Below are 26630 nucleotides of genomic sequence, written 5' to 3'. Positions count from 1 at the left end.
AACTTGGCCATGATTTGGGTTGGTGGTCTTTCTCCTCGAATCTGTGGGATTAACATTTACCCACTGAGCCATCTTGCTGGCTCATTTGTTCTGTTTCCACAAAGGGTTCAGGGAGGCAAGATTGAGACTAAGGATTGCTCTGCCCAAGGCTTGAGCAGGTTGAGTAACTCAGGTCACTCCGTTCCCCACTGCCTCACTCCCCTTTCTGAGTTCAGAGCTTCAACATACAAATTGAACAGCTAAAGTGCTCTGTAACCTTGACCTCTCTGTGTTAGTTTCTGTGTTCCCTTTGACCTGTGGTTGTGTTTATTGTTCGGTTAATTCACCAAAGAGTTATTAGGGACAGGTTCCACAGGGATGTCATAAGATCTCGTGAAGGCTAAAGCTTGAACCCAGAGACGTCTCTTTCAGAAAGTCTGATCGCGTCAGCGTGATTGCACTTTGGCTTTCCACGTTTTGCACACGAGCTTGAGTAGCAGAGGGAGGCTGAGTGATCTGAATTTCTGCCCTTTGTGTCATCTTCAGGGGAGCAGTAAGGGAGGGACGGGCTGAGAATTAACCAAGAGTCCTTTAACTGTCAAGGACCAAGTTCAGGGAAGAGTAAAGCTTCTGCGTTCCATGGAAACCTGAGGAGTTTGCACCGAACATACTAGATGAACTCAGGCAGAGAGGATCGTCACGGTCAGCACCTGGCGTGCCCAGCACTGGAAGATGCACCGCCTACGGCTACTGCGATTGGTCCTAGGACCTGTTCATCTTTAGTGTTGCAGTCAATCATTGTCGCCCTCCGGGCTACACCCTCCGGTCCTCGAGCTTCGCCCTTGCCCAGCGCGCCAGCTTTCTCGGAGTTCCGACCTTGCTATTCAGCGATTGGCCAAGAGATTTGCCTTTAGGCTCCGCCTTCTTCCTTCAGTTATTGGCCAAAAGCGTTGCTTGTTTTCTAGAGAATCCAATCGTCGCTTCTGTCTCCCTGTGCCCTGAACTCTCAGAGAACAAGAACCGCCTCTCTTCGTAGCTCCGCCTATGCCCCTTGGCAATTGGCCGGGAGCTCTGCCCATTTTCCGCGGGTTCCAATTCTCGCACGCCTCCCCACCGGGCCTCTCCGCCTCGTACCTGGTGTGGAGCGCTTAGAAGAACCAGGGCCGCCCCTCCACGTAGCCTCGCCCCTTCCTTAGCGATTGGTCAGAAAGGATGCCCATCTGTGTCATGCTTTCCATTTCTTGCTGTCTCCAGCGCTGATTGGTCAGGGAACGGCCAATAGCGGCACAGTATGGGCCCCGCCCGGACCTCGGGCTTCGGGTCCGCGCGAGGCGGAGCTGCGGCGGCTGAGGCGGCTGTGGCAGTAGCTGCGGCGGCGGCGACGCGTCCGGGCAGGTGAGCGTGACCCAAAGGGTGCAGGCGCCAGGGGGAGACGCTGGGTGGCAGGGTTCTCGCGGCCCGGGCTGGGATGAAGCGCGGCATGGGGCCGTTTCGTTGTGACAGCAGTGTCGCGAGCGCGGAGAGGTGACAGATCCCTTCACACACACTGAGTTTCGCGCGTCCTCGGGGTCCCCACGGCCAGGCCGAATCTCGATTTCACACCGAGCTGCCCTGCGGGTGACAACCCCTATGAGGCCGACGTGACCGCTTACGCACCCCACATGCTTGCCTCCCTGACCCGATCTTCTTCAGCCCGCTGTGTGTCCCTCCTTCGGAACCCGGGTGGAAGCCTCGGGTGCAAGCTTCTGGTGCCACCCCGCTGCAGCTGCTCTCTGCTACACACGTGCACCTGCGTGCCTCTCCCCGTCTCCGTCAGGCAACCATCGCTTCACTCCCAAAGCAAAGTCCACCTAACTTGCCGTTTTAAATTTTTTATTTTCTTTTGGTCCCCTGTGTGTGTTGGTGGTTTGTTTTTGGAGACAGAGTTTTACAGTTTAGAGCCAGCTGGCCTGGAACTCACAGAGATCTCCCTGCTTCTGCCTCCCAAGAGCCTGGAGTAATGCTGTGTGCTACCACCTTGCTCTGATATTGTTTTAACAGCACTGTTTTATTTATTTCTAGTTTTTCATTTTATTGTATTTATTGATTGACTAGTTTTGGAGTCAAGGTCTTGCGCTATAACCCAGGTTGTCCTTGAACTCATAAAGTGCTATAGGGCAGGTGAGATAGCTCAGCAAACTGAGTTTTTGGGAACTGACTGCCAAAAGTTGTCCTCTGATGAGACTGGAGCTGGGTTAGTAGAGTGCTTGTTTGAAGTTGGGGGTTCTGCTCCTAGCACCACATAAACCAAGTATGGGGTTACACACTTGTCATCTCAGCAATTGGCAGTGAAAGCAGGGGGGTCTGGAGTTCATGTCTAGCCTGGGCTACACAAAAACTTTGTCTCAAAGACCAGTAACAAATAAACAAAAAGCCCAGGGCTGGACAGCTTTCCAGTCATTTCTGGACTTAGAATAATCCCCTCAGCCTGATGCTCAGAGCAATCCCCATATCACCAACCAGAAGTCTGAAGCCCTCAAATGCTGCAGCAGGCTCTGCCTGTTCCCCTTGAGCCCTGTGTGTGAGCCACCTCCTGTCAAAGACTGGTTGCTGGTGTTTATCTCTCTGGAGTTAGTGGAGGAGGTGCGCCCCTACCATACTCCACCCCATTCCCAGGCATCTCTCCCTAGTCGTGACTGATTGAATCCGGAAATGCTTAGCTGGAAGGGACAGCCCCAGGTGGCTGCCTGAGCTTGAGTCTCCAGGCTTTGACGGGTGTGGAGGTTGGAGGGTGGGGGTGGGGGTGCTGAACATCTGGGGCGGTGTTGGTTGCGGTCAGACCAGGCCTTCTCTGTGACCTGCCCAAGCTCCTTGCTGCAGTTCAGCAGTAAGGAAATACTTCTTAGAGTTGGGAGGGCTAATGTTTCAACTGCTTAAAGCTTCAATGCAAAAAGGTGGGGGCCTGAATTGGGGAAGGAAGATTTTTCTAGCATGTTTTTAGTTCTCCTGAGTCCAGTTTCCATGTGTGTAGCATAGGAGGAAAACTGTGACTTTGTTGTGGAAAATCAGTAAAGGTCTTATTTTCTGTGAGGCTGGCCCAGTGCTGTCACTCTCAGTGGTCTCTCCCTTCACTGAAGATAGTGCCAGAATGTTCCTCCTGGCCATGTCACCTTCAGCTTCTCCTGTGGAAAATGTAGCCTTTGGGACTTTCCATCTGATTTCAAGCAAGGTCATGGGGTCAAGTTCAGCAGTAGAATACTTCCTTAGTATTTTCAAAACCTTGGGTTTCGCTCCAGCTTTGCGAAAGAAAATTACGTGTGTAGAGTATGTACACACACACACACACACAGTTATATGAGCTGTGTGCATATATTTGTGTGTATGAGTGTAGTGTATGTGAATAAGGCACACAAACACACAGAGGCCAGGGGAGGATGTCTGGTGTTGCTTCAGCAACCATGCCTGGCTTTTTACATGTGTGCTAGAGATTTGAACTTGGGTTTTCAAGCTTGCCTGCAGTGAGAGTTCTTACCTGCTGAACCATCTGTTCAGCCCCTTTGTACACATTCTTTTTTACACACATATATAGAGTGTGCACATAAAATTAGATATTGATGATATAAGTGATACAAGTAGTTTAAAAAATCAGGATATGCTAGCAATGGTATGTTTAATTACAGCCCTTGGAAGGCAGAGGCAGGATGGTCTTTGTGAGTTTGAGGCTGGCCTGGTCTATGTAATGAGTTTTAGAACAACCAAGGCTACGTAGTGAGACCATTTCCAATAAATCAGTATTGTCAGGCATGCTATGCACTCCTGTGACGTAGGACCAGGGAGACTGAGGCTGAGAGTAATGAGTTTTAAGGCCAGCCTACAATACATAGCAAGACCCATTAGAACAAAACAATAGTTATAATCACTTGAGTATAGTGTAAGGCTTGTAGTCCCAGATGAGGGAAGGTTAGACAATATTGAAGCCAGCTTGGACTATATAGTAAGACCTTGTTTCAATAAAACAAAACAACAAAAATATCCCCAGAAGTGCCTGTTCTATGCCCACTACCAAATCTTGGCATTTAGAAGGGGGAGACAGGATTATAAGAGTTCAAGGTCATTGTTTGCTACACAGAAAGTTCAAGGTCTTTTCAGGTTACTTGAGACCCTGTGTCAAGCAAAGAAAAAAAAAAACATATCAAAAATAGCAAGATTGGGCTGGAGAGATGGCTCAGCAGTTTAGAGCACTGACTGCTCTTCCAGAGGTCCTGAGTTCAATTCCCAGCAACCACATGGTGGCTGTGGTGATTTTAAATATGCTTGGCTCAGTGAGTGGTGCTATCTGGAGGTGCGGCCTTGTTGAAGAAAGTGTGTCACTGTAGGTGTGGGTTTTAAGCCCCTCATCCTAGATGTCTAGAAGCCAGTTTTCTTCTGTCAGCCTTTGGGTGAAGATGTACAACTCTCAGCTCCTCCAGCCCCCACCCCCAGTCTGCCTGGATGCTGCTGTGCTCCTGTCTTGATGATAATGGACTGAATCTCTGAACCTGCTACCCAGCCCCAATTAAATGTTATCTTTTATAAGAGTTGCCTGGTATATTTGAAGACAGCTATAGTATACTCACACATACAAACAAACAAACAAAATAGCAAGATTCTAGCCGACTATGGGATCTGCATAGGCTCTTGCTGCAATGAGGCCAGATAAGCAGCAGGCCTCTCATTGGTGGTTCTTTAAGCTGTTGCCTCTAGAGCAGCCAGTGTGACTGTGCATGGGTGGGCCAGGCCCCAGCTGTGTGGCCCCTCAGCACCCTGTCTACATGTTTAGTTCAGGTGCCAGGGCCAGGCCAAGGAGACTGTCTGGCCATTGTTCTCTCCAGGAGAAGGTGGAAGGCCTGCTTCCTCCAGTAGCCAGTTCAGACAGGATTAAGGGCTCAGGCCTGTCCCTGTGGCAGGCCTGGAAAGCCTTTGATCTGTCCCTTTCAATGTCCTGGCTCAGGAAGCAGGCTTCACAACAAACTTTGGATCCTCTTCCACAGTGAGGTGAAAGGTCAGGGTATCTCACAGTCCCTCTCTGCAAAGTGCAAAGAAAAATCATGGAAAGGAGTCAAGGTGTGACCTGTCGTCCTGGGGTGTGGATGCTGGGATTGGTTTTCCCCTCAACATAGAAGATGAAAATCACCTATGTTTGCCAAGTGCTCTGACCCCGAACAGTACTCCAACTCTGGCCTTGATAGTTTAGGATAAGGCACCCCAAGAAGAACAACAGTGAGGCTGGGAAGGTGGCTGACTACAGTACTTCTGATGCAAACATGAGGAACACCAGGGTGGGGAGGTAGAGGCCAGTGAATCCCTGGGACTTGCTGGCCTCCCAGCCCAACTTAACATCTCAAGCTCTAAGCCAGTGGGAGAAAATAATGCTAGTACAGTTTCTCAACATTCCCAGTGTCACATCCCTTTAATACAGTTCCTCTTGTTGTGGTGACCCCAACCATAGAATTTTGTTGCTACTTTGTGAGTGTAATTTTGTTACTCTTATGGATTATAATATAAATGTCTGTTATGAAGGATATCTGATATGTAAACCCCAAAGGAGTCGTGATCCACTAGTTGAGAACCACTGACCTAGAGTGAGATGAGCGGTTAAGAGCACCTTTGTTCTTGCAGAGATGCAGGTTCAATTCCCAGCACCCATTGGTGGCTCACAGCATCTGTAACTCCAGCTCTGCAGGGATCTGACACTGTCTTCTTGTGTCCTCAGGTACTGGCCTGGAGCTTCCCATATAGACAAGATGGCCTCCAGTGCATAGAGATCTGACTGCCTCTGCTTCCTGGGAGCTGGGAATAAAGTTATGTTTAACCACACCAAGCCCTTATTGATTGATTTTTGAGACAGAGTCTAATGTAGCTGAGGCCAGCCTTGAACTAACTACCTATGTAGTTGAAATTGGCCTTAGTGTCTAATTCCTCCTGCCTCTACCTGCCAAGTTCTGGGAAAGACAAGGTGACAAGTGACTGAGGGAGGCACCTGATAAGGACACCCGTGTGTAAATAAAGACATATGCACATAAACATGCATGCATTCTGTGCATATACCCATGCACACACAAGAAGAACTATCCACCTGTTGTTTGATGCTGGAATGAAGGCCAGGGATTAGTGGCCACTAGGCAAGTATTTTACCAGGAGCTATGCTCCCAGCCCCATTTGTTATCTGTTCATTTGTTTGTGAGACAGGGTTTTTCTCCTTATTCCTGGCTGCCCTGGAACTCATTCTGTAGACCAGACTTGTCTAGAATTCGCCTGTCTCTACCTCCTGAGTGCTGGATTAGGGAGTGTGCCAATACTGCCCAGCTACAAAATACCAATTTCTTTGAAAGCTGGTGAAATGACTTAGTGGTAAGGGTGTCTGCAGCCTAAGCTTGTTCCTGGGAAGCAGAAGCAGTCGGATCTCTATGTATTGAAGGCCAGCCTTGTCTGTATGAAGAGTTCCAGGCCAGTATGGCAAAGCAGTGAGACTGTCCAAGCGACAAGTAGATGCAGGCTGGGGCTACATTCTCAGAAGGCTCAGCTGGGCTGCCTGCACTCGCATGGTGGCTCACTCCAGCTCCAGCTTTTAAGTTACATTCATGTATTTACTTGTGAGAGAATGGGGTGTATGTATGAGTGGGGTGCATGTGACAGTGAGCAGGTGTCGATGGAGACAGAGGACTTGTGGGAGTTGGTTCTTCAGCTGTGTGGGCCCTGGAGGTGGAACTTGGGGATCACAATTGGTAGCATCCCCTTCCCTGTTCACTTCTGAGCTCTCTCATGTATCTAGAACTCTGGTGCCCACTAAGCTGTCTTCCTAGACTCAGAAATGCAGTCAAAAGGTTTGTCTTTTTTTTTTTTTTAAGATATTTTATTTTTATTTTATGTCTGTGAGGTTTTTGCCTCATGTTTTTATGCACCTCGGCTGCCCAGTGCCAGGAGAGGCCTAAAGGTCAGATTCCCTGGAACTGGAGTTACAGATGTTGTGAGCTGCCATGTGGTTGCTGGGAATGGAACCCTGTCCTCTGAAAGGGCAATCAGTGCTTTTAACGAGCCAGTTCTTCAGCTCCAGAAATGCGTTTCTAATTTTAAGTATTAAATGTCTAAGACGTGAAAATCTTTTGGTGGTGCTATATGTCTGACTCCAGAATGCTGTGGCAGAAGGGTAGATATCCAGACTAGCCTGTGCTACATAGTGAGATCCTGTCTCAAAAACAGACATGAAATAAAACAAAACAAAAAAAGAAAGAAAAAAACTAGGCATGATGGTACACACCTTTAATTTCAACACTGGAGAGGTAGAGGCAGCCTGTTCTATTGAGTAAGTTTCAGGACAACCAGGTTTATACAGCTTTTGTCTCAAAAAAGAAAACAAAAAGATCCTGTCTGAATGAATGGATGGACTGATAAATAGATAGATAGATAGATAGATAGATAGATAGATAGATAGATAGATAGAAAGAAAAGTATCATGTCATATGAGAAGAAAGTATATTTTAAAAAGTAACCAGTAACAGGGTGGAGAACTAAGCTGTTGTCCCTCTTGGTTCTCCCGGGTCATTGTGCTATTTTAAATGTGCCTGCAGACATCTGTTTTCTTACTGAGGCACCATCTGCAGCTGTGCTTACATCCCAGAAGCTTTTGTTTTGTGAGCAGAGGAGGACACAACTTTCACTACACTTCATTGTTCCATTGTTTCATTGTTGGCTATTAAGCTTTCTCTGTGCCACAAGCCAGCACTTGGGAGGCAAAGGCTAGGGCATCCCTAAGTTCAAATCCAACCTGGGCTATAGAGCAAGATCTCTCAAAAGACACAAAAGAAAAGTTTACTGTTCTGACTTACATAGGAGACTTTGCCCGACTTTGTGCTCATAGAGGGAGGAATGTAAGTGCTATGGTTGGCATCACCAGAGGCATCCACAAGGGTTTCTGAGTGTATCCAAGGGATGTCCAGAACTTCATACCTGGCATCCTCTGGAGAAGGAGAGATGTCACAGAAACACCTGTGAGAGAGAGGGTCAGCAGGATACGACTTGGCCATAAGCCAACCCCCCCACCCCCAGGGCTGTTGGCAGCCACCAGGCCTGGGACAGACTATACTGAGTCTCCAGAGGGATCTTGTCCTGCCAACATGTCCACCAGACTTCCCAGCCAAACAGAAGACACTTCTCTTCACTCTCACATCACCTGAGACACGGCAGTCTGTGATGGCTACTCCAGGGACTGAGTGCAGGGGTGTGGACAAGGCCTCTAAAGCCTGCTGCAGCAGAGGTGGGATGGCTCCTCTCACAAGCCATCCTGCGACAGAAACTGGGCTCGGCCAGGCAAGGGAAAACAACTGTGACTCCAGCACTGAGGAGGGGTAGGCAGGAGGAGCCCAGAGATTCAAGGTCAGCTTGGCCCACATGGGGAGACTTTGCTTTTAAACAACTATCAAAGACATCTGGGTGTGAGCCTCTAGCACTCAGCATCTCAGAATTGGGAGAATGAGGCAGGAGGATCAGGAATTTAATGTCATCTTTTACTATGTACCTGGCTGGAGCCAGCCTGGGCTACTTGAGATCCTGTTTCAAAACAGACAGACACACATTCTCTAGTCAGAGAATGAGCTAGTTGTGTCATGTCAAGGACTTCCAGAATCCCATGCTGCTCCCTAAATCTTGGTGTCTCTGTCTGTTCTCCTTCCCTTCCCTCTCATTTTCTCCACCCCCCCCCCTTCTTCTTTCTTTCCTTTCTGACAAGGTTTCACCATGTAGACCAGGCTACCCTTGAATTTGTTATCCTCCTGCCTCAACCTTCCCAATACTTGGGTCCCAGCTGTATGCTGCCATGCCCGGCTTCCCCCATAGACCTCTTGCCTTTGTTTTTGTGCTTCTGGGGGTGGAACCCAGGGCACTGTGTGTGTGAGGCAAGTGTTTTCCCATTGGGCTATGTATGAGCTACGAGTCTCACATTGTAGTCCAGGCTGGCCTTGAACTCTTTATTTTTTGTGTGTGGATGTTTTGCTTGCATGTATATATTTATGCACCTCCCACAATGCCTGGTACCAGCAGAGGTCAGATCCTGGTATCAGATATCCTGGAACTGCAGATGGTTGTGAGGTGCCATGTGCATTAGGAGTCAAACCTCGGGCGTCAAGGACAACTAGTGCTCTTTACCTCAGAGCTGTCTGTCCAGCCTCTGGTCTTGTACTTGATCCTCCTGCTATTGCCCTCTGAGTAGCTGTGGTGTCAGGCCTGAGCTCGCTAGGTCCAGAGGCTACAGGTCCTCCTAGGTCAGTTAGAAGCTGTAAGTGCTGTGCAGTGTCGTAACACAGAATTGGGTTGGGACAGATGACCACTCACAGTTTGCTCAGGTGTGGCTTTCTTTTCTGCAGAGTTGGTGGGTGTAGTAAACTTACGGCTCTCAGCAAGTCTAGGCTGGCGTTAGGATTCCTGCCCAGAACGTTCCTGTATCCTGTGATCACTAGCCTTGGAAATGCCCAGCAGTTCAGTGCAAGGGTGGACTATAGAGGCCCTGGCCCTCAGCCACTTCATCCTCCTCATCTCACCCTGGGGGAAACCATCCCAGTTCCCACCTCCCACCATGTTCCTCCTGGGAACAGGATGGGAAGGCAGGGGGATCAGCAGTTCATTGGCATCCTCGGTTATATAGTCACATTGAAGGCCATGCTAAGACCCTTTCTCAAAAGGTTGGCCATGGAAGCACATTCCCTCAGACCCAGTGCTGGGGATGCAGAGGCAGAAGGATCTCTGAGTTCAAGGCCAGCCAGGACCACAGAGTATGACCTGTCTCAAAAACAAACAAGCAGGAAGATGGCAGAGGAGCACTGGGGAGGTGCATGGCCCGTGGGTTGTCAAAGGTTGTCAGACCTGCCTGCCTCCTTGTTAGGGTGAATACTTGCAGCACACATCACTTGCCCAGCGATATAGTGACAGATGGGAAACAAGTACAGAGACGTCACATGTGGCAGTATGAGCTGCCCCTATCTGGGGCAGGGTTAGCATAATGAAGAGCAGCAATGGAGATGTGCACACGGTAGGAACAGGGCTGGGCAGGCTAAAGCACCATGGTAAGTGTTGCACATCTGGGCCCTTCCAGGACCCTCCCAGCCCCCCAGTGGGGATCAAGCAGAAAGGAGTAGTCACTTGACTACTCAGGGCACAGGTAATGCTGGGAACAGTGAAGATGGGATTTTTAGGATGAGCTTCAGAGGATGTAGAAAATGTTGAGTTGAGTACGTCCAGGTAACTTAGCTACCTGTCCATTGAGTAACTGAGTGGCCAGGTGCATCACTGTTCTGTACCCCGTGTGGTGACTGTGTGGATGGGCGAGAGCAGAGGACAGTGACTTATTCATTTGTGTGGTGGGGGAGGGCGTGTATGTTGTGGAGGTCAAAGGTCAGCAGGAGTCAGTCCTCAGTTCTGGTGGGTTCCAGAGACTGAGCTCTGGCATTAGGCTTGGCAGCAAGTCTCTCTCGCTGGACTTTCCTTTTCCCTTTTCATTCTTTTTTCTTCTCAGTAATGGAGCTGGAACCCAGAGACAAGCACTCTCCCACCAAGCTTGTCTCTGCTTGCCACTGTCCGTACACATGCACCTTTTCATCTTTGAGAAGGAGTCTTGCTGTGTTGCCTAAGCTTGGGACTTGCCATGTATCCCACCCAGGCTGTGCTTGAACTTGTGCCTTAGACTCCAAGTGCTGGGTTGGCAGGTGTGCTATGACCAGGTTGTCTGGGTCTTTTGAGATGTGACTGTGAGGCGTGCTTACAGTTTGCAGTCAGGGTGACAGTCAGTCCTCAGAGTATGGAGTGAGGAGCTTCTGCCTATCTTTTTGTTTGTTTGTTTGCTTGTTTGTTTTAAAGATTTATTTATTTTATGTATATGAGTAAACTGTAGCTGTATTTAAACACAGCCAGAAGTGGACATCAGATTCCATTACAGATGGTTGTGAGCCACCATGTGGTTGCTGGGAATTGAACCTCAGGACCTCTGGAAGAACAGTCAGTGCTCTTCACCTCTGAGCCATCTCTCCAGCCCTCCTGTCTATCTTTGAGACAGGCAGGCAGGCAGGCAGGTAGGCAGGGTTAGCAAGCAACAGCCACCATGCCAGACGCACCAAACTCTATGATCTAGAAAAGAAAACAGCTCTTATTGCTGGCAGACAGATGGTAATTGGCTTCTGATGGCTGTCGCTGCAGGACCCAGCGTAGGCTTGGAAACCCTGTCACTGAAAAGGTGCCTCTTCACATACAGATTGGGGCTCGCTGCAGCCCTCAGACAGTGGCACAGATGTGGGTGGGTAGCCAGGGTCTGACAGTAAAGAGTGCTGATAATGGAACCCAGGTTCTCCCCCATGGTAGATGTGTGCTCCTCACCTGGCCCTGCACCCCGACATTGTTGTTCTATGAGCTGTTGCCCCATCACCCACCAGAGAGGAATAGTGGAGAAGAATGAAGTCACTCAGTGCTGGACTGTTTGTAGGCACTCATGAGGCAGGAGGGTCCCCGAGTTGAGGCCTGCCCAGTCTACAGAGTGAGTTCCAGGCCAGCCAGGGCTGTTACACTGAGAAACACTGTCTCATGGTGGGTGGTGTGGGGGTAAGCAACCAACCAACAAAAAAACGGCATAGAAGATACTTTTTCTTATAAACTAATGTGGGGTATATAGGTCAATGTGTTTTCTGTTCCATAGTCATCTGGCCTCACCCTGCCCCAGAGCAAAGTGATCCCAGAGAGCAGAACACAGAGATGACAGCGTGGCCACTTGACCAGGAGATGCTCAGCGGACCTTCTCTTAACTGGAGGTCCAGGACCATGCTGTGTCCTCCTGGGCTTACTGTGAGAGTACAGCTGACCTGTCCAGCCCTGGGAGAAGGGCAGGACACAGCCAGTGTCCTCGTGGCCATCAGGTCTTGAGCATCAGGCTGAGGAGAGGAGACAGGAGGCAACATAGGTCCAGGAAGAGAATGGGATGGTTTGGGGCAGTATGTAACCGATACATGCTTACATCCCCAACAAAGCCTGGCAGCTGTGACTACAGTGACAGACTGACAACACTGCCATCTGCTGTCATATATGAGTCTTGGCTCTAGCATTGTCATCTGCTCCTCTTCCCTCTCCCAGTCACCAAACCCTCAGCTTAGGCCCCTTCTGTATAGTGGTGTATTGTTTCCCTAAAACCTGAGTGTGTCCTCCCTGAGTGACGGGATACAGGACAGTGCAGAAATCAGCAGAGCTAGCCCATTATGTTGTTTAGGAAACTGAGCATGCTCAGTGCCGATGCTCGTTGTATTTGGCCTGGTGCCTGCTCAGCAAGCTGCCTACACTCTCAGCTCTTGTAGACAATTTCCGTGTTTGCTTTTCAAGTCACCGTGGGTCACTGTCTACTTGACCTAACTGGCTGGTGCTGGGAAACAGAGCGTCACACATGGTGAGGCTCATTCTACAGAGTCCAAACATCCCAGTGTGGGTGTAGGGATCACAGCACGTCCTGACCTGGCATGTCTAGCCAAACCCCACCCAGCTTTGTCTGGGGACAGGATCTCCAAAACACCAGCTGGCTCATCTGATTTTCTTCCTTTCCTACAAGGTCTTGTCTTGTGCCTCACTGGGGACAGAGTGATTATTGTTACTTGAGAAAAGGTCTTTCTATCTAGAGCCCAAACCTTGAATTTGACCCTCCTACATCAGCCTCCCAGGTTATGGCGACAGGCTGTTTGGTAGCACAGGAGACGGGGGTCAGCACATTGCATAGGCCAGGAATTGGCTCTCCATTATGTGCCATTGCCTGCCCCAAGATTTCTCTCTCAGAGGTGGCTTCCTCTAGGCTTGTGAAAGCCAACAGGCTCGGGTGTCTTCATGCCAAGGGTAGGAGTCCTGGCTGCAGTCCCTCACGTGCGGGTTCCCCTTTCCTCTACCAGGCAGCCTGTGGCAGGAGCCTGCAGCAGGGGCAGCTTAACCAGTCCTCAACCTGGTGGTCCGGACACTAACTGTCCCCATCCCGAGACATGAGCTAGGAGAGGGGCTCCTGCTGTGCTGGAGGACTGCGTCCAGGACACTGGACTGCTCAAGACACTGCCTGGGACAGGGTTATGTTCTGTCTGGTTGTTTGGGAATTGATGTCCATGCCTCTCACCCCACTCCAACCCTCACCCCCAACCCCACCCTGTGGCTGTTCCTCTGGGACAAGTGAAGGCTTAATTAAGGAACATGTGGTTTTCTAGGACAGGGCTAGACTCCTAGGTAAGAGATCTCCTGCCGCTTTGGAGTCCAGTGCTAGGCTTGACTGAGCTTCTCTGGAAAGAAAGGACGATATCTCAGTAGCAGGCAAGTGAGCAACCATGTGCCCAGTAACCACACGTGGAGTCTCCGTCACTGTTGCCCTCCTCCCAACAGGCCAAAGCTGCCTCTTATACAGATGGTTGGTTTTTTTTGTTTTTTGTTTTTGTTTTGTAAATTTTAGGATGCTGAGGAGAGGAGGGCAGCCATTCATGGTCTAGAATGTTATCCTACCCCACAACCCAGTCCTTGGAGAATTCTAGGCAGATGCTCTACCCCTGAGCCATGTCCCCCAACACTGGGAGATCATAGGCAGAAACTCTAACCCTGAGCCATGTTCACAGCCCCACTGGAGGATTTTAGGTTCATGCTCATCAGAGTTTTCCCAACTCTTCATCTGTAAAATAGACCTAACAGTCTTCAGCTAAGGCAGTTGAGGTAAGGGTGGGTTTGGCATTTGACAGACAGTAGCTGCTCTTTCATCCTATCTGCAATATGTATCTTGACCCCATCCTCATCCTCAGCATAGAAGCCGAGGGTACCCTTTCACCAAAGGCCTCGGAGACCTGGTTAGAGCAGAGGAGCTGGTGAGGGTAAGTGCATGCCTTGCCAAGACGGTCTCCTAGGAAGCCAGCTAGCACAAAGCCCTGCAGAAGGGTCCCTCCCTTAGCCCACTGTATGTACCCTGGTGTGATCATACTGCCCCAAAGGTAGGCCTGACAAGATGGTGCAGGTGGAGCTGGGTGACCAGGCCAGTCTCTCAACAGCCACACACATCCGAAATTCAGCCCCTGACTCACGTGGTCCAGGGGCTGCTGGTCTTCACTTAGCCTAGTTCTTCAGCCTCTACTTCACCCACTTGTCTTCATTTTATTGATTTATTAATTTGAGATAGTTTCCCACTCTGCTGCCCAAGCTGCCCTTGAACCTGTGGTAAACACGTCTGAGCCTCGTGAGTGTTGGGGTAACAGGTTCCCCGCTGCACCTGTCTGTGGAGTACTGATGTCAGACCCTGTGGCTCCCCCGCTGCTGGCCCAGCACTCGACCAGCTCAGCTGCCACCCAGGCCCTTGGTTTCATTTCTTTACAGCACTGAATGCTGCTTACTTTTAATTTTATTTTTATGCCTGTGGGTGTTTTGCCTGCATGAATGTCTGTGTATCAGATGTGTGCAGTGCCTAGTGAGGCTAGAAACGAGTGTCCAGTCCCCTAGAACTGGAGTTACAAGTGTTTGTGAGCCAGCATGTGGCTGCTTGGAAATGAAACCTGGGTCCTCTGCAAGGGCAGCCAGCAGGGTTAACTGCTGAGCATCTCTCCAGCCCCTTGGTAGTTTTTTTAAGGTGCTGTAGGTGGAGCCCGGCAGCAGCCACCCTGCCACATCCTCATGGGACTTTATCTCATCCTCGGTACCCATCCTGGCTCCTCACATAAGCCCAGCTTGCGTGGCGGTTGGCGGTTCATGAGCACAGCTTTCTGTACAGAGCGGGCCTCCTTGGGAGGTAGCTCAGTTCCATACAGAGACTGAGGATACACAAGTGAGCCTGGAAGTCAGCTGTTCCAGAGCGAGCCTACATCACTGGCTGGTGCTGAGCCTGCCTAGGCATCCTCCGCTAAATATTGACAGAAATAGCCTTTCACCTGTTTGGTTCTCTCTGTGTGAGAAAACATGTCACTATGGCTTAGGCTCATACGCATATGGAGCTTGTGATCCTTCTGCCTCATCCTCTGGGGTGTGTCATAGATAACTCAGGCTGTTGTCATTCCTCCTGGGGAGACATGAGCTGAGCCCTGCGGGCTGCGGCCCAGAATGTGCAGACAGATAGGTACCCAGGCTGCAGCATGGGTGATGTTATCACTACATAGGGCTGGTAGTGTCATTGAGTCCGGATGGTTTTCAGGACACTCCTGGCTTTATAAGGAGCATAACTTTCTAACTCATCAACTGCTCGGTAAAGCCCTGTGGTGGGCGGGTTTGCACTCAGGGGCTAGACTCAGAGTACACATTCTCATTGGGGTTTCAGAGACAGAGTCTGATCTATTTCCTGTTTCCTATCCTATCACCTACCTACCTATCTGTCATCTATCTATCTATCTATCTATCTGTCTGTCTGTCTGTCTGTCTATCTATCTATCACCTATCATCTATACATATTCTGTCTGTCTTATCTATCATTCCTCTAGGAATGGAACTCAAGTCCTTACAAATGAGCAGCTCTACCACAAAGAAAACATGGTCTCATGTGTCTCAGGCTGGCCTTGAACTCATGTGCTGAGGTGAGGTGTGCACAGTCATGTCTGGCTTCAGACCTGTTTTATGTAAGCTCGTATTTGAACTTTGAAGTAACTCTTTTTTCCTGGCAGTGCTATTATTGTCAGTCTCATGTGCTAGGCAAGGACATGCATTTGTGTAACAGTCCCTCCATCATGTGTGTCCTGTGTCTCACAGTGCCGTTGGGTGATAGGTTTTAGAGACAGCAGAAGGGGAAGACCCTCTGGTTACATCACACTAGAGGGGTGCACACAGTGGAGCACAGCCATCACCAGGGCCCCCAAAATTCACATATGCACCAGCACCTTTGAGAGCCTGCACATCCTCCTGAGGACTTCCATTTGTTTTAAGATTTTAGCTACATGTATGCATGTGGGGATTGCGTGTATCAAGTGTACACATGGAGGTCAGGGGACATTGAAGCAGTTGGGTCTTTCCTTCCACCACATAAGATCTGTGGAGTTGCGTGTGTTTTCAGGGCTCCGTGCTCTGAAGAGTTCTCTCAGGCACTCGGATGAGAGTGGGGTCCTGGAGATTCTAGGTCACCACTCCTGCCCTCATCCCCTTCCAGCTGTCGTCCTGGAGCGCCTTGGGGTGCTGCTTACAGACTCATGTATATGTTTCCTCTCCCAGCCTCAGGCTGGCTTGCTTCTTCCTTCCTTTTCTTCCCTTCCTTCCTTCCGTCCTTTCTTTCTTCCTTTCTTTCCTTCTCAAAACAGGGTGACACTGTCCTAGAACTCATTATGTAGACCAGACTGGCCTCAGATTCACAGAGATCTACCTTTCTCCGCCTCCTAAGGGCTAGAATTCAGAGTGTGTGCCACCACCCTCAGCTCAGCCTGCTTTCTTGTAGCACCCAGGACTGTCTGCTCAGGGATGGCACCCACAGTGGGCTGGGCCCACATGGACGGCAGAGTAGAGTGTGCTGTGTCACAGCCTGTGCTCTTGCCGCCCTTACTGCTGCAGCTCTGGTCTGCGGCTGCTGATCACCACTTGTACTGTGTATTGGTCACATTATTTCATGCATTTGTACTTTTATTTGTTGGTTCTGAGATGGTGTCCTAGACCTCTTGTGTCAGGCACACACAAGCTCTGCCACTGAGACACACTCCTGCCCTGTTTTATTTGATGTTTTCTCCACAATGGGGATTTAGCTTTGAGCATCAAGTATGCTAGGCCAGTGATGTCCCACTGAGTGATGAGCCACAGCAACCCCTCAGTGATGGGTCCTAGGCCAGCATTCTCCTGCCGAGCCTCAGCAGCACTGCCTTATGTTTTCACTGTTGCCCAGGCTGACCTTAAGCTTACTGGCCTTGGACTCGGGTCCTTCTGCCTCAGCCTCACAAATTGGTAGTATGTTGGGCCTGTACTACCACGCCTGGTGATGAGATGGTGAAAAACCATGAAACTGAGACCTTAGAGACCAGTGGTGCACACTAGCACCTCCTGTCCTTCATCCCTGCTTCCCTGAGGGCCAATGACCCGAGATGGTGGGGCCTGAGCACAGCTGGCTGCGCTGTGCTCAGTCTTAGGTAGAGTTCGGGGAGCAGGCTTCACATGACTTCTTTCTGCAGAAACAGGCAGCTGGTATAGGAGAAAAACAATAATGTTTCCAATATGTCTGTGGATGGAACTCTTGGGTCTAGACCACTCTGGACTGGTGGGGGTGCTGGCATTAGGTGTCTCTGGACACACAGGTCCCCTGACCTCCATTTCTTGCCATGGTGATAATCAGAAGAGTGTCCTGCTTTTCTCCTCCCTGCTGTGTGGCCTCAGGCAGACTCTTACCCTCTCTGGTCTGCTAGCACTAATTCAGAAAAAAAAAAGACTGTGGATGGCAATATACAAGTAACAGAAAAGAAAAATGTTTGTTATGACAAAACTATCAACCCAGGGCACTGTGGCCTCAGACTCGCCCTCGTGAGGATGGAAAGCCAAGAGTCACATGAGGTAAAGGCCATTGGAACTGGCCTAGATGAGCCTCAGAAGTCAACAGCTACCCTTGGCTGGATAGTCACCATTTGCTGAGTCTGTCTCATCTCACCCAGCCCTTCTTGTTCCTCAGGACTGAGCCTCCCGCTGTCCAGCACGCCTGGGATGGGTAATGGTGTGCAGGAAGGCTCGGTGCACCTGCGAGAGGATGCTGAGGCCGTCCTGGCCGGGGCCGTCTCCTCAAAGGCAAGTAGTGCCTTCTCCCTGGGGGACAGAGGTCCTCGACCTTCCTAATGCTATGACCCTTTAATACGGTTTCTCATGTGGTGACCCCCAACCATAACATTATCTTGTTGCTGTTTGATAACTGTAATTTTGCTGCTGTTATGAATATCATGTGAACATCTGATATGCAGGACATCTTCTATGGGACCCTGTGAAAGGCTCAACCTCCCAGGCTAGGACCATGGCTGTAGGATGATCTCTGGGGCTCCCTGCGGGTCACAGAGCACAGTGCCGTCCCTGCCATCCTCACTCCCTGATGCTGTGCTCACTATGAATAAGGGTGCCTGCTGCGTGAGGTGCCGCCCAACCTCGCCCATAGCTGTGGGCAGCACTAGACAGCTGATGAGTGCGGAGCAGGGGTGCCAGCTTCTCCCAAGGCTGTCGCCCCAGCAGCACTCAGGGTCAAAGGCCGGGGGTCACAGTTCAAGCCAGCCTGCACTGTAAGCAGAACCCACCTCAAAAGCATCAACAACAGCATGGCAGCCATCTCAGCCCAACCTGTGGACTTCCGCCGCCAGTGGATGTCCTGTTGGACCTAATGCAGGCTGGCACAGCCACGGGCCTCCCTAGGTCCTGTCAGGAACTACATCTACAGTCTCAAAGTCCGTGGTGTCTGTGGCTGAGCTGGCAGCACCCCATGACCTTTCCCTGAGTTACAAGAGGCACCTGGGACTGCAAGGGGGACAAGAGGATATACTCACCAGGGCCAGCTTGGAGTACTTAGTACTCAGTACTAATGGGATGATTAGGCATAGTCCTTCAGAGACTAGTTGATTGCCTGACAGAATTCAAAGGATCTGTATCCTTGCTGACCGCAGGAGCCCCAGCATTGCCTGCTGACCACTGCTGTGTGCTGCTCTGCCCTTATGGCTGTTCCATGCAGGGGGCAGCTACCAGCTGGGCACAGTACACACCTGTAAACTCAGTTCCAAAATCTCAGCTGGTCAGTGGTGGCGCATGCCTTTAAACCCAACACTCTGGAGGCAGAAGCAGGCAGATCTTTAAGTTCAAGGCCAGCCTGGTCTACAGAGTGAGTTCCAGGATCTATGCAGATAAATAGCCAGAGCTATACAGAGAAACCCTACCCCCACCCCAAGATGGCTCCAAAATGCCACACTACAATTATACAAACAGGGTAGGGATAGGGAGCCAGGGATTCACACAGGACTCATGAAAACTGGAAAGATGGAAGATGGTTTGGGACATCTTGTAGGGTAACTGTCACCCTCACTGCAAGAGGCTGACTGCACAAGGCTGAGCAATGTTTCAAACAATACTAAGGCTCAGGAGACTGTAAGAGAAGTGGGCCAGAGAGAGTAGTGCTTACTTGCTGTCGGAGCACTTGGGTGGCTGAGGCAAGGGGATTGCAAGATTAAAGACAGTTGGGACTATGGAACGAGACCCTATCTCAAATTAGGGAAAATGAAGGTTATGTGCATGGCACACAGGACAGTTACATGGCACACAGGACAGTTACAGGGCACATAGGACAGTTACATGGCACACAGGACAGTTACAGGGCACACAGGACAGTTACATGGCACACAGGACAGTTGCAGGGCACACAGGACAGTTACAGGGCACATACCTTTAGTCCTAGTGCTCAGGAGGCAGAAGCAGAAGAATCGAGAGAAAAGGGTGGGGAGGTGGCTCAGTCAGTAAGAAGGTGTTTATCAAGCTTGAGGACTCGGGTTCAGACCCCCAGGACCCACATGGAACCGTGACGGCCTGTGTCTGTGAGCCACACTAGGGAGGGAGGCACAGAGACGAGAGATCCTGGAGCTTATTTACTGTTGAGTCTAGCTGAATCAGCCCAGTGAGAGACGAAAAATGGTAAGGACATTTGATGCTGACTTCTGGCCTCCACACACATCAGTACACATAAGAACACAAACATTAAAGGTACTTGGTACCTCTCTGAGTCTTGGTCCCCCTGATGAGAAACTTCTCCAGCCTCTATGAGGCCTTGACCACTTTGCTTTTGAGACCTTAACCTGGAGTTCTGTTGCAGAGAGACCACAGGCAAGTGCTCAGCTCCCTGCTGTCTGGGGCCCTGGCCGGTGCACTCGCCAAGACAGCAGTAGCCCCCCTGGACCGGACCAAGATCATCTTCCAAGGTAACAGCCGTGCGCCTGCCCTTGGGCAGTGTGGACGTGGCCAGGCAGCACCTTCCCCTCAACCACAAATACAAGTCTCAGAAGACAGGATTCACATTCAGCTGTAGTCTAGGTCAGCTTTGAATCTACAGTAATCCTCCTGCCTCAGCCTCCTAAGTCTCTTGTGTTTGCTATCACACCTAGCCCCTGTTTTCTTTAGAGACACTAGTCACTGCTATAGGGCACCTTCCAGCACCTTGAGTCTGCAACACCAACAAAGCCTTTCTTTCCAAACTCAGTCACCTTCCCAGAGACCTCCTGAGGATGTGGATGTAATTTGGGGGACATAGCCTAGAACCCATGTCCCTCTCTGGCTAAACTGTGTTGGGCCAGCTAGGCCTGAGTGAGGCTAGGCCTCTTATTGATGGTCAGATGGTGGCAACCTCCTTCGTCTGTCGGGAGAGGGCCATCCACTGCTCCTGCGCCTCAGTGTGCAACCACAGTTCGTGTCACCTGCTTACTGCACCAGGCCCTGGGTGGTGATTCCCTGCTGAGGCTCAAGAAGGCTTCACACAGGGGTTGGGGTGGTGCTGTCCACTGGCCACACCAGATGCTCTCCTTACTCTCAAATCCTGGCCTACATAGCTCAGCCTCCTGCCTCATACAGGACTGAAGACAATCATGTAGTGTGGATCGAGGCAAGCCTGGAGTAGCACAGAGTGCTAGTGCACTCGTGTTGGGGTGGGCCTGGAGGAGCAGAGGGCAGACCCAGACAACCTTGGGACTTATTCTGATGAGACCCAGGTTTGCGGGCAGCGGAGTCAGTGAACTGGAGTTCGTCCCGAGTGTGTGTCCACAATACTCAGCCCCTCAGCCCCACAGCCCCTGGCTGTCCTAAGGTGCCAGGTGCTGGCTCCACTGCCCTTCCTGGGGAAGGAAGAACAAGGGTAGGCCTAGGCAGGATCCTCTGCATTCCTGTCCACTGCTCACACCCAGCCCCAAGCACAGGTCAGGACCCAGACCCAGGGGCTTGACAGTCACATCTCATGGTCTCTTTGCTTTTGTTTGTTCCAGTGTCTTCAAAAAGATTTTCTGCCAAGGTGAGCTGCTAGAGGGACTGGGTGGATCGGGTGGCCTGGGAGAGCAGGTTTCCTAGGGACAGGTGAGACTTTGCAGTCTACCTTTCTATGGACTTTACCTTTAAACTAGAATGCTTAGACCAGCAGCCATGTGGTGTGGCTTCCCCCACCCCCATTTCTGTCAATCACCAGCATCCAGCATTTGAGCAGAACTGAGAACAGGGTTCAGGAAGTGTGGGTGATCACAGCTAAGGCTGCTACTAGCTGGGCAGGCCTGGTAAAGGGGCACTGCATTTGAGGGCACTGCATTTGAGGGCACTGCCTGCATGGTGTGCTCAGGGCCAGCGTTGTGGCAAAGAGGTTCTGACTCCCAGTCTTCCCTAGGAGGCCTTCCGGCTCCTCTACTTCACCTACCTCAACGAGGGCTTCCTCAGCCTATGGCGTGGGAACTCGGCCACCATGGTGCGAGTGATTCCGTATGCAGCCATCCAGTTCAGCGCACACGAGGAATACAAGCGCATCCTGGGCCACTACTATGGCTTTCGTGGAGAGTGAGGCTTGCTGGTTTCCTGTCCACCTGGTCCTGCCCCTCCCCTCCATCCCACACACCAGCTTTGTGCTCCTGATTCATTGCCCTCTTCACTCAGCCCCATTCCCTCTTCCTTCCCCTCAACTCTCATTCGCTTATCACTCTGCTAAGATCTGATTCCCAGTGGTGCAGGGCACCAGGTAGCCCCAGCCTTGGGGAAGATAGCTCACTATTGCAGACAGGGAGAGAGACAAGCTAACATTTGGTATTGGCCTAAGAAACCCCATCAGTTCAGCCACTTGGAATCCTCTTATGTTGCTCCATGACCACCAGGCTGAGGAGTGGGCATCCACTGTCCTTACCTAGGTCTCAACTTATTCTGCCTGTCCACAGAGCCCTGCCCCCATGGCCACGCCTTCTGGCTGGTGCATTGGCAGGAACCACCGCGGCTTCCCTCACGTACCCTCTGGACCTGGTCAGAGCAAGGATGGCTGTGACACCCAAGGAGATGTGAGTCTACCACAGGGTTCATGCTGGCACTGCTGTATGTGGGGTGCTCACTGGGGATCCCTGCTGTGTGTGAGATTCTGCAGAGTTCCAGAAAGCATCATTTGTTCTAGACAAAATACCTAAGGGCAGCTGGGCAGAGTGGTGTGTGCTCTAATCTCAGCACTCAGGAGGCAGAGGCAGTTTGATCTCTATGAGTTTGAGGCCAGCTGCAGTACTTAGCAGTTCAGGAGTAGGACACCTGCTTGGCACATGCACAAGGCACTGGGGCCAGCTGAGTGACTGCAGTGTGGGATGCAGGGCAGATGGTGCTATCTCCATGGAAACCCTCACTTTGGCCTGGACAGGAGGAGTGATGGGGTGCAGGCACCAAGACCTGTCACATGGTCTTTGTAGGTACAGCAACATCTTTCATGTCTTCATCCGCATCTCAAGAGAGGAAGGACTGAAGACCCTCTATTTCGGGTTCACACCCACTGTGCTGGGTGTCATTCCCTACGCTGGACTCAGCTTCTTTACGTACGAGTCATTGAAGAGCCTGCACCGAGGTAAGGAGAGGTGGAGAGAAGAGATGGGACCTCAGGGAACTGTCCCTGTGGACTCTCCGTCATCCAGAGCCTTAGGAGGTCAGGCAGGGATCCAGAGCCCAGTTCAAAGACATCCTGTCTAGTGAAACCCAGGAGCTTTAATTGTAACCTTTACTGTGCATTCATTTTCATTCAGCTACTTAGGAGGGGTGTACTGTGTAACACGGGCTGGCCTCAGGTTTGCAAGACCTTAAACTGCCTCTCTCTCCTCCCTCCGCACTGGGCTCGCAGGCCTGCTTCACACATTCATGAGGTGCTAGGGATGAAACTCAGGGCCTCCTGCATTGGAGGGAAGCACCCTGCAGACAAGCAACAGCCCCTCCCCCCAGTGTTTTATTGGACAGTAATGATCTAGAGAAGTTGGGGCCTCTCACTGGGACTATGGGCTGCACTCCGAAAATGGTTTCAGAATCCAGGAGTGGTGGTTGCACCTGTGATCTGAGCATTCAGGGAGAATGACGAAGGAGTATTACTATAGGCTCAAGGCCAGCCTGTGTCACCTAACAAGACTGTATCAAACCCTCAATTGCTTGGGAAGATAGTGGCCTATCTGTGTGGACGGTGTCTTGGACCCTCAGGATCCCTAGCCCACGGGGCCGGCATCCCTTGTGTTCAGTGGCACAGTGCTTGTGCAGAGCCTGCCCCTTCCCACAGCTCACCCTCGGCACTAAGACAGGCTGCCTGGATGTGGAGATGCTGTGCACACAGTTGTCACACTGCGTTCAGCTGGCAACAGTCTCAAGAAGAAAGTTTGCACACAGCACAGATGCAGGATGTTAAAACCCGTTCAGTCTAGCTGGGTGTGCTGGCCCGTGCCTGCTGTCCCACTCAGGCCAGCCTGGGCTGTCCACTGACACTCTTGTCACAGAACACCAACTGACAATTGAACCTGTCGTCAGAGGTTCCTTGAGCCTGCACCAGGTGGTTGTTGATCCCTGGCGGCTGTGATCTGAGTCCACAGCAGCAAGTTTATCTGTTCTTTTCCTGTTGTGTGGGCTGTGCTAGGGCTCTAGATGGAGAGGTAGATGCCCCGAAGTCCCCAGCAGGACACTAAGATGGAGAATACATTCACACAGCTGTCCCTGCACATTGCCACAGCCCTCATTAGCTTACTGAAGTCAGGCAGAGGCAAGTCCTCATGTAGGAGGAAACTATAGCTCTGTACCCTAAGGGTTCAGGCATCCATGGAGAATCTTGGGATTCATCCCCACAGGTGATGGGGCACTGAAAACTGCAGGATGGGGACCCTTATCCCCATAGCTGAGGGTGCTGCACATGTAACCTGGGCCATCTTTTAAGTCCCAATGTTGCAAAGTGTGTGCTATGTTAGTTGAGGGAGTGGTCAATGATCAGAGCATGGATCTGGCATGCACAAGCCCCTGGGTCCCATTCCCAGCATCGAAACTAAGAAAGGGTGGCCAGGAAGCGGGGCCTTAGTTTCTTCTGCAAGTGTGGCACTCATGTGCCCTCTGCCCTGCAGAGTACAGTGGCCGACCGCAGCCCTACCCCTTTGAGCGCATGGTCTTCGGGGCCTGTGCTGGCCTTATCGGGCAGTCAGCCTCCTACCCTCTGGACGTGGTGCGGCGGCGCATGCAGACAGCAGGTGTCACAGGCCATCAGCACGGCTCCATCCTGAGCACACTACGGGCCATTGTACGTGAGGAAGGTGCGGTGCGGGGCCTCTACAAGGGCCTGAGCATGAACTGGCTGAAGGGCCCGATTGCCGTGGGAATCAGCTTCACCACTTTCGACCTCATGCAGATCCTGCTGCGCCGGCTGCAGAGCTAGGCTAATGCCACAGTGAATGGTGAGCTGCCAGATAAGGGCATGCAGCTGTGTGCTGGCAGCTCTGAGCTACCTTGAGGATGGGCAGGAGGGCGGGACCGGGCTTGGGGCTGTGCGGCCCATAGCGAAGTGCTGGCCCTCAGGGTGTGACATTGTGATGGTTGGACCTTGGCTGTCCTCTCCCTTCAGTTCCTCGCTATTGGCTGGTGAATCTCCTGAGGCATCACCCAAAGGCCCCTAATGGGTCAAGTGCACTTTCTGGCCCTGTGTCCTCTGACGTGCTGCTGCTGATTCTAGTGCCTACTGGCACACCAGGCTCAGAGCCCATCCCTTCTTGCTATGACCGTGCCTGGCTTGCAGATGTGACAGCTGTTCCTTTAAAGCCATGCACTGGAGGATCACAGCTTGCTCAGTGGTGGCTGTACTTGTGTCCCTCAGTCCTCCACCTCTCCCATCCTCTCCCAGCTGACAAATGGTTGCTCTTGCCCACAATGCTTTTTCCCCAGAGCACTGTGACCATCTCATTTCCGAGGGCTGCACCTGACCGTTGCCAACTACCTGGCTTTTAACCTTCCCAGGAGGCCCCATGGCCACCAGGCAGGGGGTCAAGTTTAGACCCACCAAAAATGCCCATGTGGGTATCACTCACTGGGGGCGTCTCCCAGGGCACACCAGTCAGGCCGCATGCAGGCCCAATGCACAGCACCATGGAGGTAGGCCCAGGCTCTTGAGACTGCTCAAGCCAGAACTCCAGGCCTTCTGTGGGGCCATAGTACCCGTCAGGGTTGTCATTCATTAGGCCACATGAAGCCCCCCAAGATGGGTGGCTCTTCTGTGTGAATGAGTGCAGATGTATCCATGGCTGGGGAGTAGGGAATGGCCAGGGTCTCCAGGGACCACCAGCCAGCTGACTCAAGGAGAACCCTCCTGGGGTTCCCTAGGTGTTACAGGAACCTGGTGACTGGGGTTCTTGGTTTAGGATCTTTGAGACAGGCCCAACTAGAAGCCTTGGCTATCCTACTCTTCAGTGTTATCTAGGTTAGCCTCCAACTTAGAGCAGTCCTCCTGCCTCTAGTTTTTAGTTTTCAATTTATCCTGCCCCAGGTCTGCACACACAAAATCTCTACCCTGTGCAATGTGGTTCTGGTGCAGAGGTGACTTGGGGGTTGATCCCACAGCTGGATGGCGGCCATGTCACATGCGGGACCTGAGCAGGGTGGCTTGACCCCCAGACACTTGCAGGTCTTGCTGCAATCCTTGCTCGTCCTGTATTTCTTACCTTGTGCCTGTGATGCTCCACCATCTCTCTGCCTCTGCGGATGGTGATGGGCCATCCCCACCTGTCCCCAGGCATCCCAGCAGCTTGAGGTCAGGTGACTGAGAGGGACTGTCGTCTTGTGAGTGTACTGTCCACTCTGTCCCCTGCCTGGCCCCACGTGGGGATGGAGAGGCTGGGCACCCCACACCAGGAGGCTGGAGGTGACTGAGGCTCCTGGGCCATCCCAGCAGGTTGCACCGCGTGCATGGTTGGCTAGAGCCCTGTATCGGGCAACCAGCTGGGCAGAAGCGAGGGTGTCATGGGTCCCTCACCTTGCTTCCCCATGTGCCCCCAGTAGCTCTGGCTCGGGGGTTTTCTGCCTGTGGCTGCCCTCCTCCATGGTCACCGTCCTGTCTGGAGTTCTATTTTGATGCCATGAAGACACTTTGTTTATACATAATGTTTATATATTTTAAAGATTTGTGCCAACAGAGTATATTTAATAAAAATTTAAGTAACTCCTGCTTTTCACTTCTTCAATTCTGCACCCCTCCCCCAACCTATGGACTTCAGCCCTGAAACAGGATGAAGCTACTTAGCAGTTTTGTATTTAAATCTTCTAGATAGTTTCTCAGTGTAGCTCTAGCTATTCTGAAATTTGCCCTGTAGACCAGGCTAGCCTCTCTGCCTCCCAAGTGCTGGAATTAAAGGCATATACCACCACATGGCCACTATTTGGTACTTTAAAAAGGCATTTTGTGTGTGGGTGCTTTGCCTGCAGGAATGTATAACTACATGCCTAGTGCCTAAGGAGACTGGTGGACCCTTAGTCTAGACTTACAGATCATGAGCCGGTACGTGGGAAGCTCGCACAGCCTGAGTCATCGGCAACAGCAGCCAGTGCTCTTCACTGCTGAGCCATCTCTCCTGGCCCTGGCTATCTCGAGAAAGAGCTGAGTATTCCAGCTGTGTTGTCAAGTGCCCTGTGCATCTTCCATTTAATGTGACAGGCTACTGGGAATGAAATTGATGGTCAAAGATGGAGAA

General features: G+C 51.3%; 1 protein-coding gene across 2 annotated transcripts; it reads left to right on the top strand.

Annotated features, from left to right (window-relative positions):
- The first annotated feature begins 1304 nt into the window (after positions 1-1304).
- On the top strand, positions 1305-26102 carry SLC25A42 (solute carrier family 25 member 42). Of its 2 annotated transcripts, XM_080928906.1 has the most exons (9): positions 1356-1374; positions 15438-15530; positions 17591-17703; positions 19754-19859; positions 20913-20938; positions 21302-21468; positions 21840-21956; positions 22350-22501; positions 24021-26102. In XM_080928906.1, exons 3-9 carry the CDS (start codon positions 17623-17625, stop codon positions 24326-24328), a joined length of 957 nt encoding a protein of 318 aa, XP_080785032.1. In that variant the 5' UTR covers positions 1356-1374; positions 15438-15530; positions 17591-17622; the 3' UTR covers positions 24329-26102. The 2 variants fall into 2 exon arrangements, with proteins under 2 accessions (XP_080785031.1, XP_080785032.1); XM_080928905.1 differs by lacking the exon at positions 15438-15530 and having other exon boundaries at positions 1305-1374.
- The last annotated feature ends 528 nt before the right edge of the window (positions 26103-26630 follow it).

This window comes from Micromys minutus (genome assembly GCF_963924665.1).
Source record: "Micromys minutus genome assembly, chromosome: 14".
NCBI classification, from domain to species: domain Eukaryota; kingdom Metazoa; phylum Chordata; class Mammalia; order Rodentia; family Muridae; genus Micromys; species Micromys minutus.
The sequence above is the reverse complement of the archived record's forward strand: the minus strand, read 5'-3'. Positions and strand labels throughout refer to the sequence as shown.

Coding starts and splice junctions, on each gene's coding strand:
- SLC25A42 (XM_080928905.1), top strand. CDS start 17,623: ATGGGTAATGGTGTGCAGGAAGGCTCGGTGCACCTGCGAGAGGATGCT. Junction 17,704..19,753: donor CCGGGGCCGTCTCCTCAAAG/GCAAGTAGTGCC, acceptor GTTCTGTTGCAG/AGAGACCACAGGCAAGTGCT. Junction 21,469..21,839: donor TACTATGGCTTTCGTGGAGA/GTGAGGCTTGCT, acceptor GCCTGTCCACAG/AGCCCTGCCCCCATGGCCAC.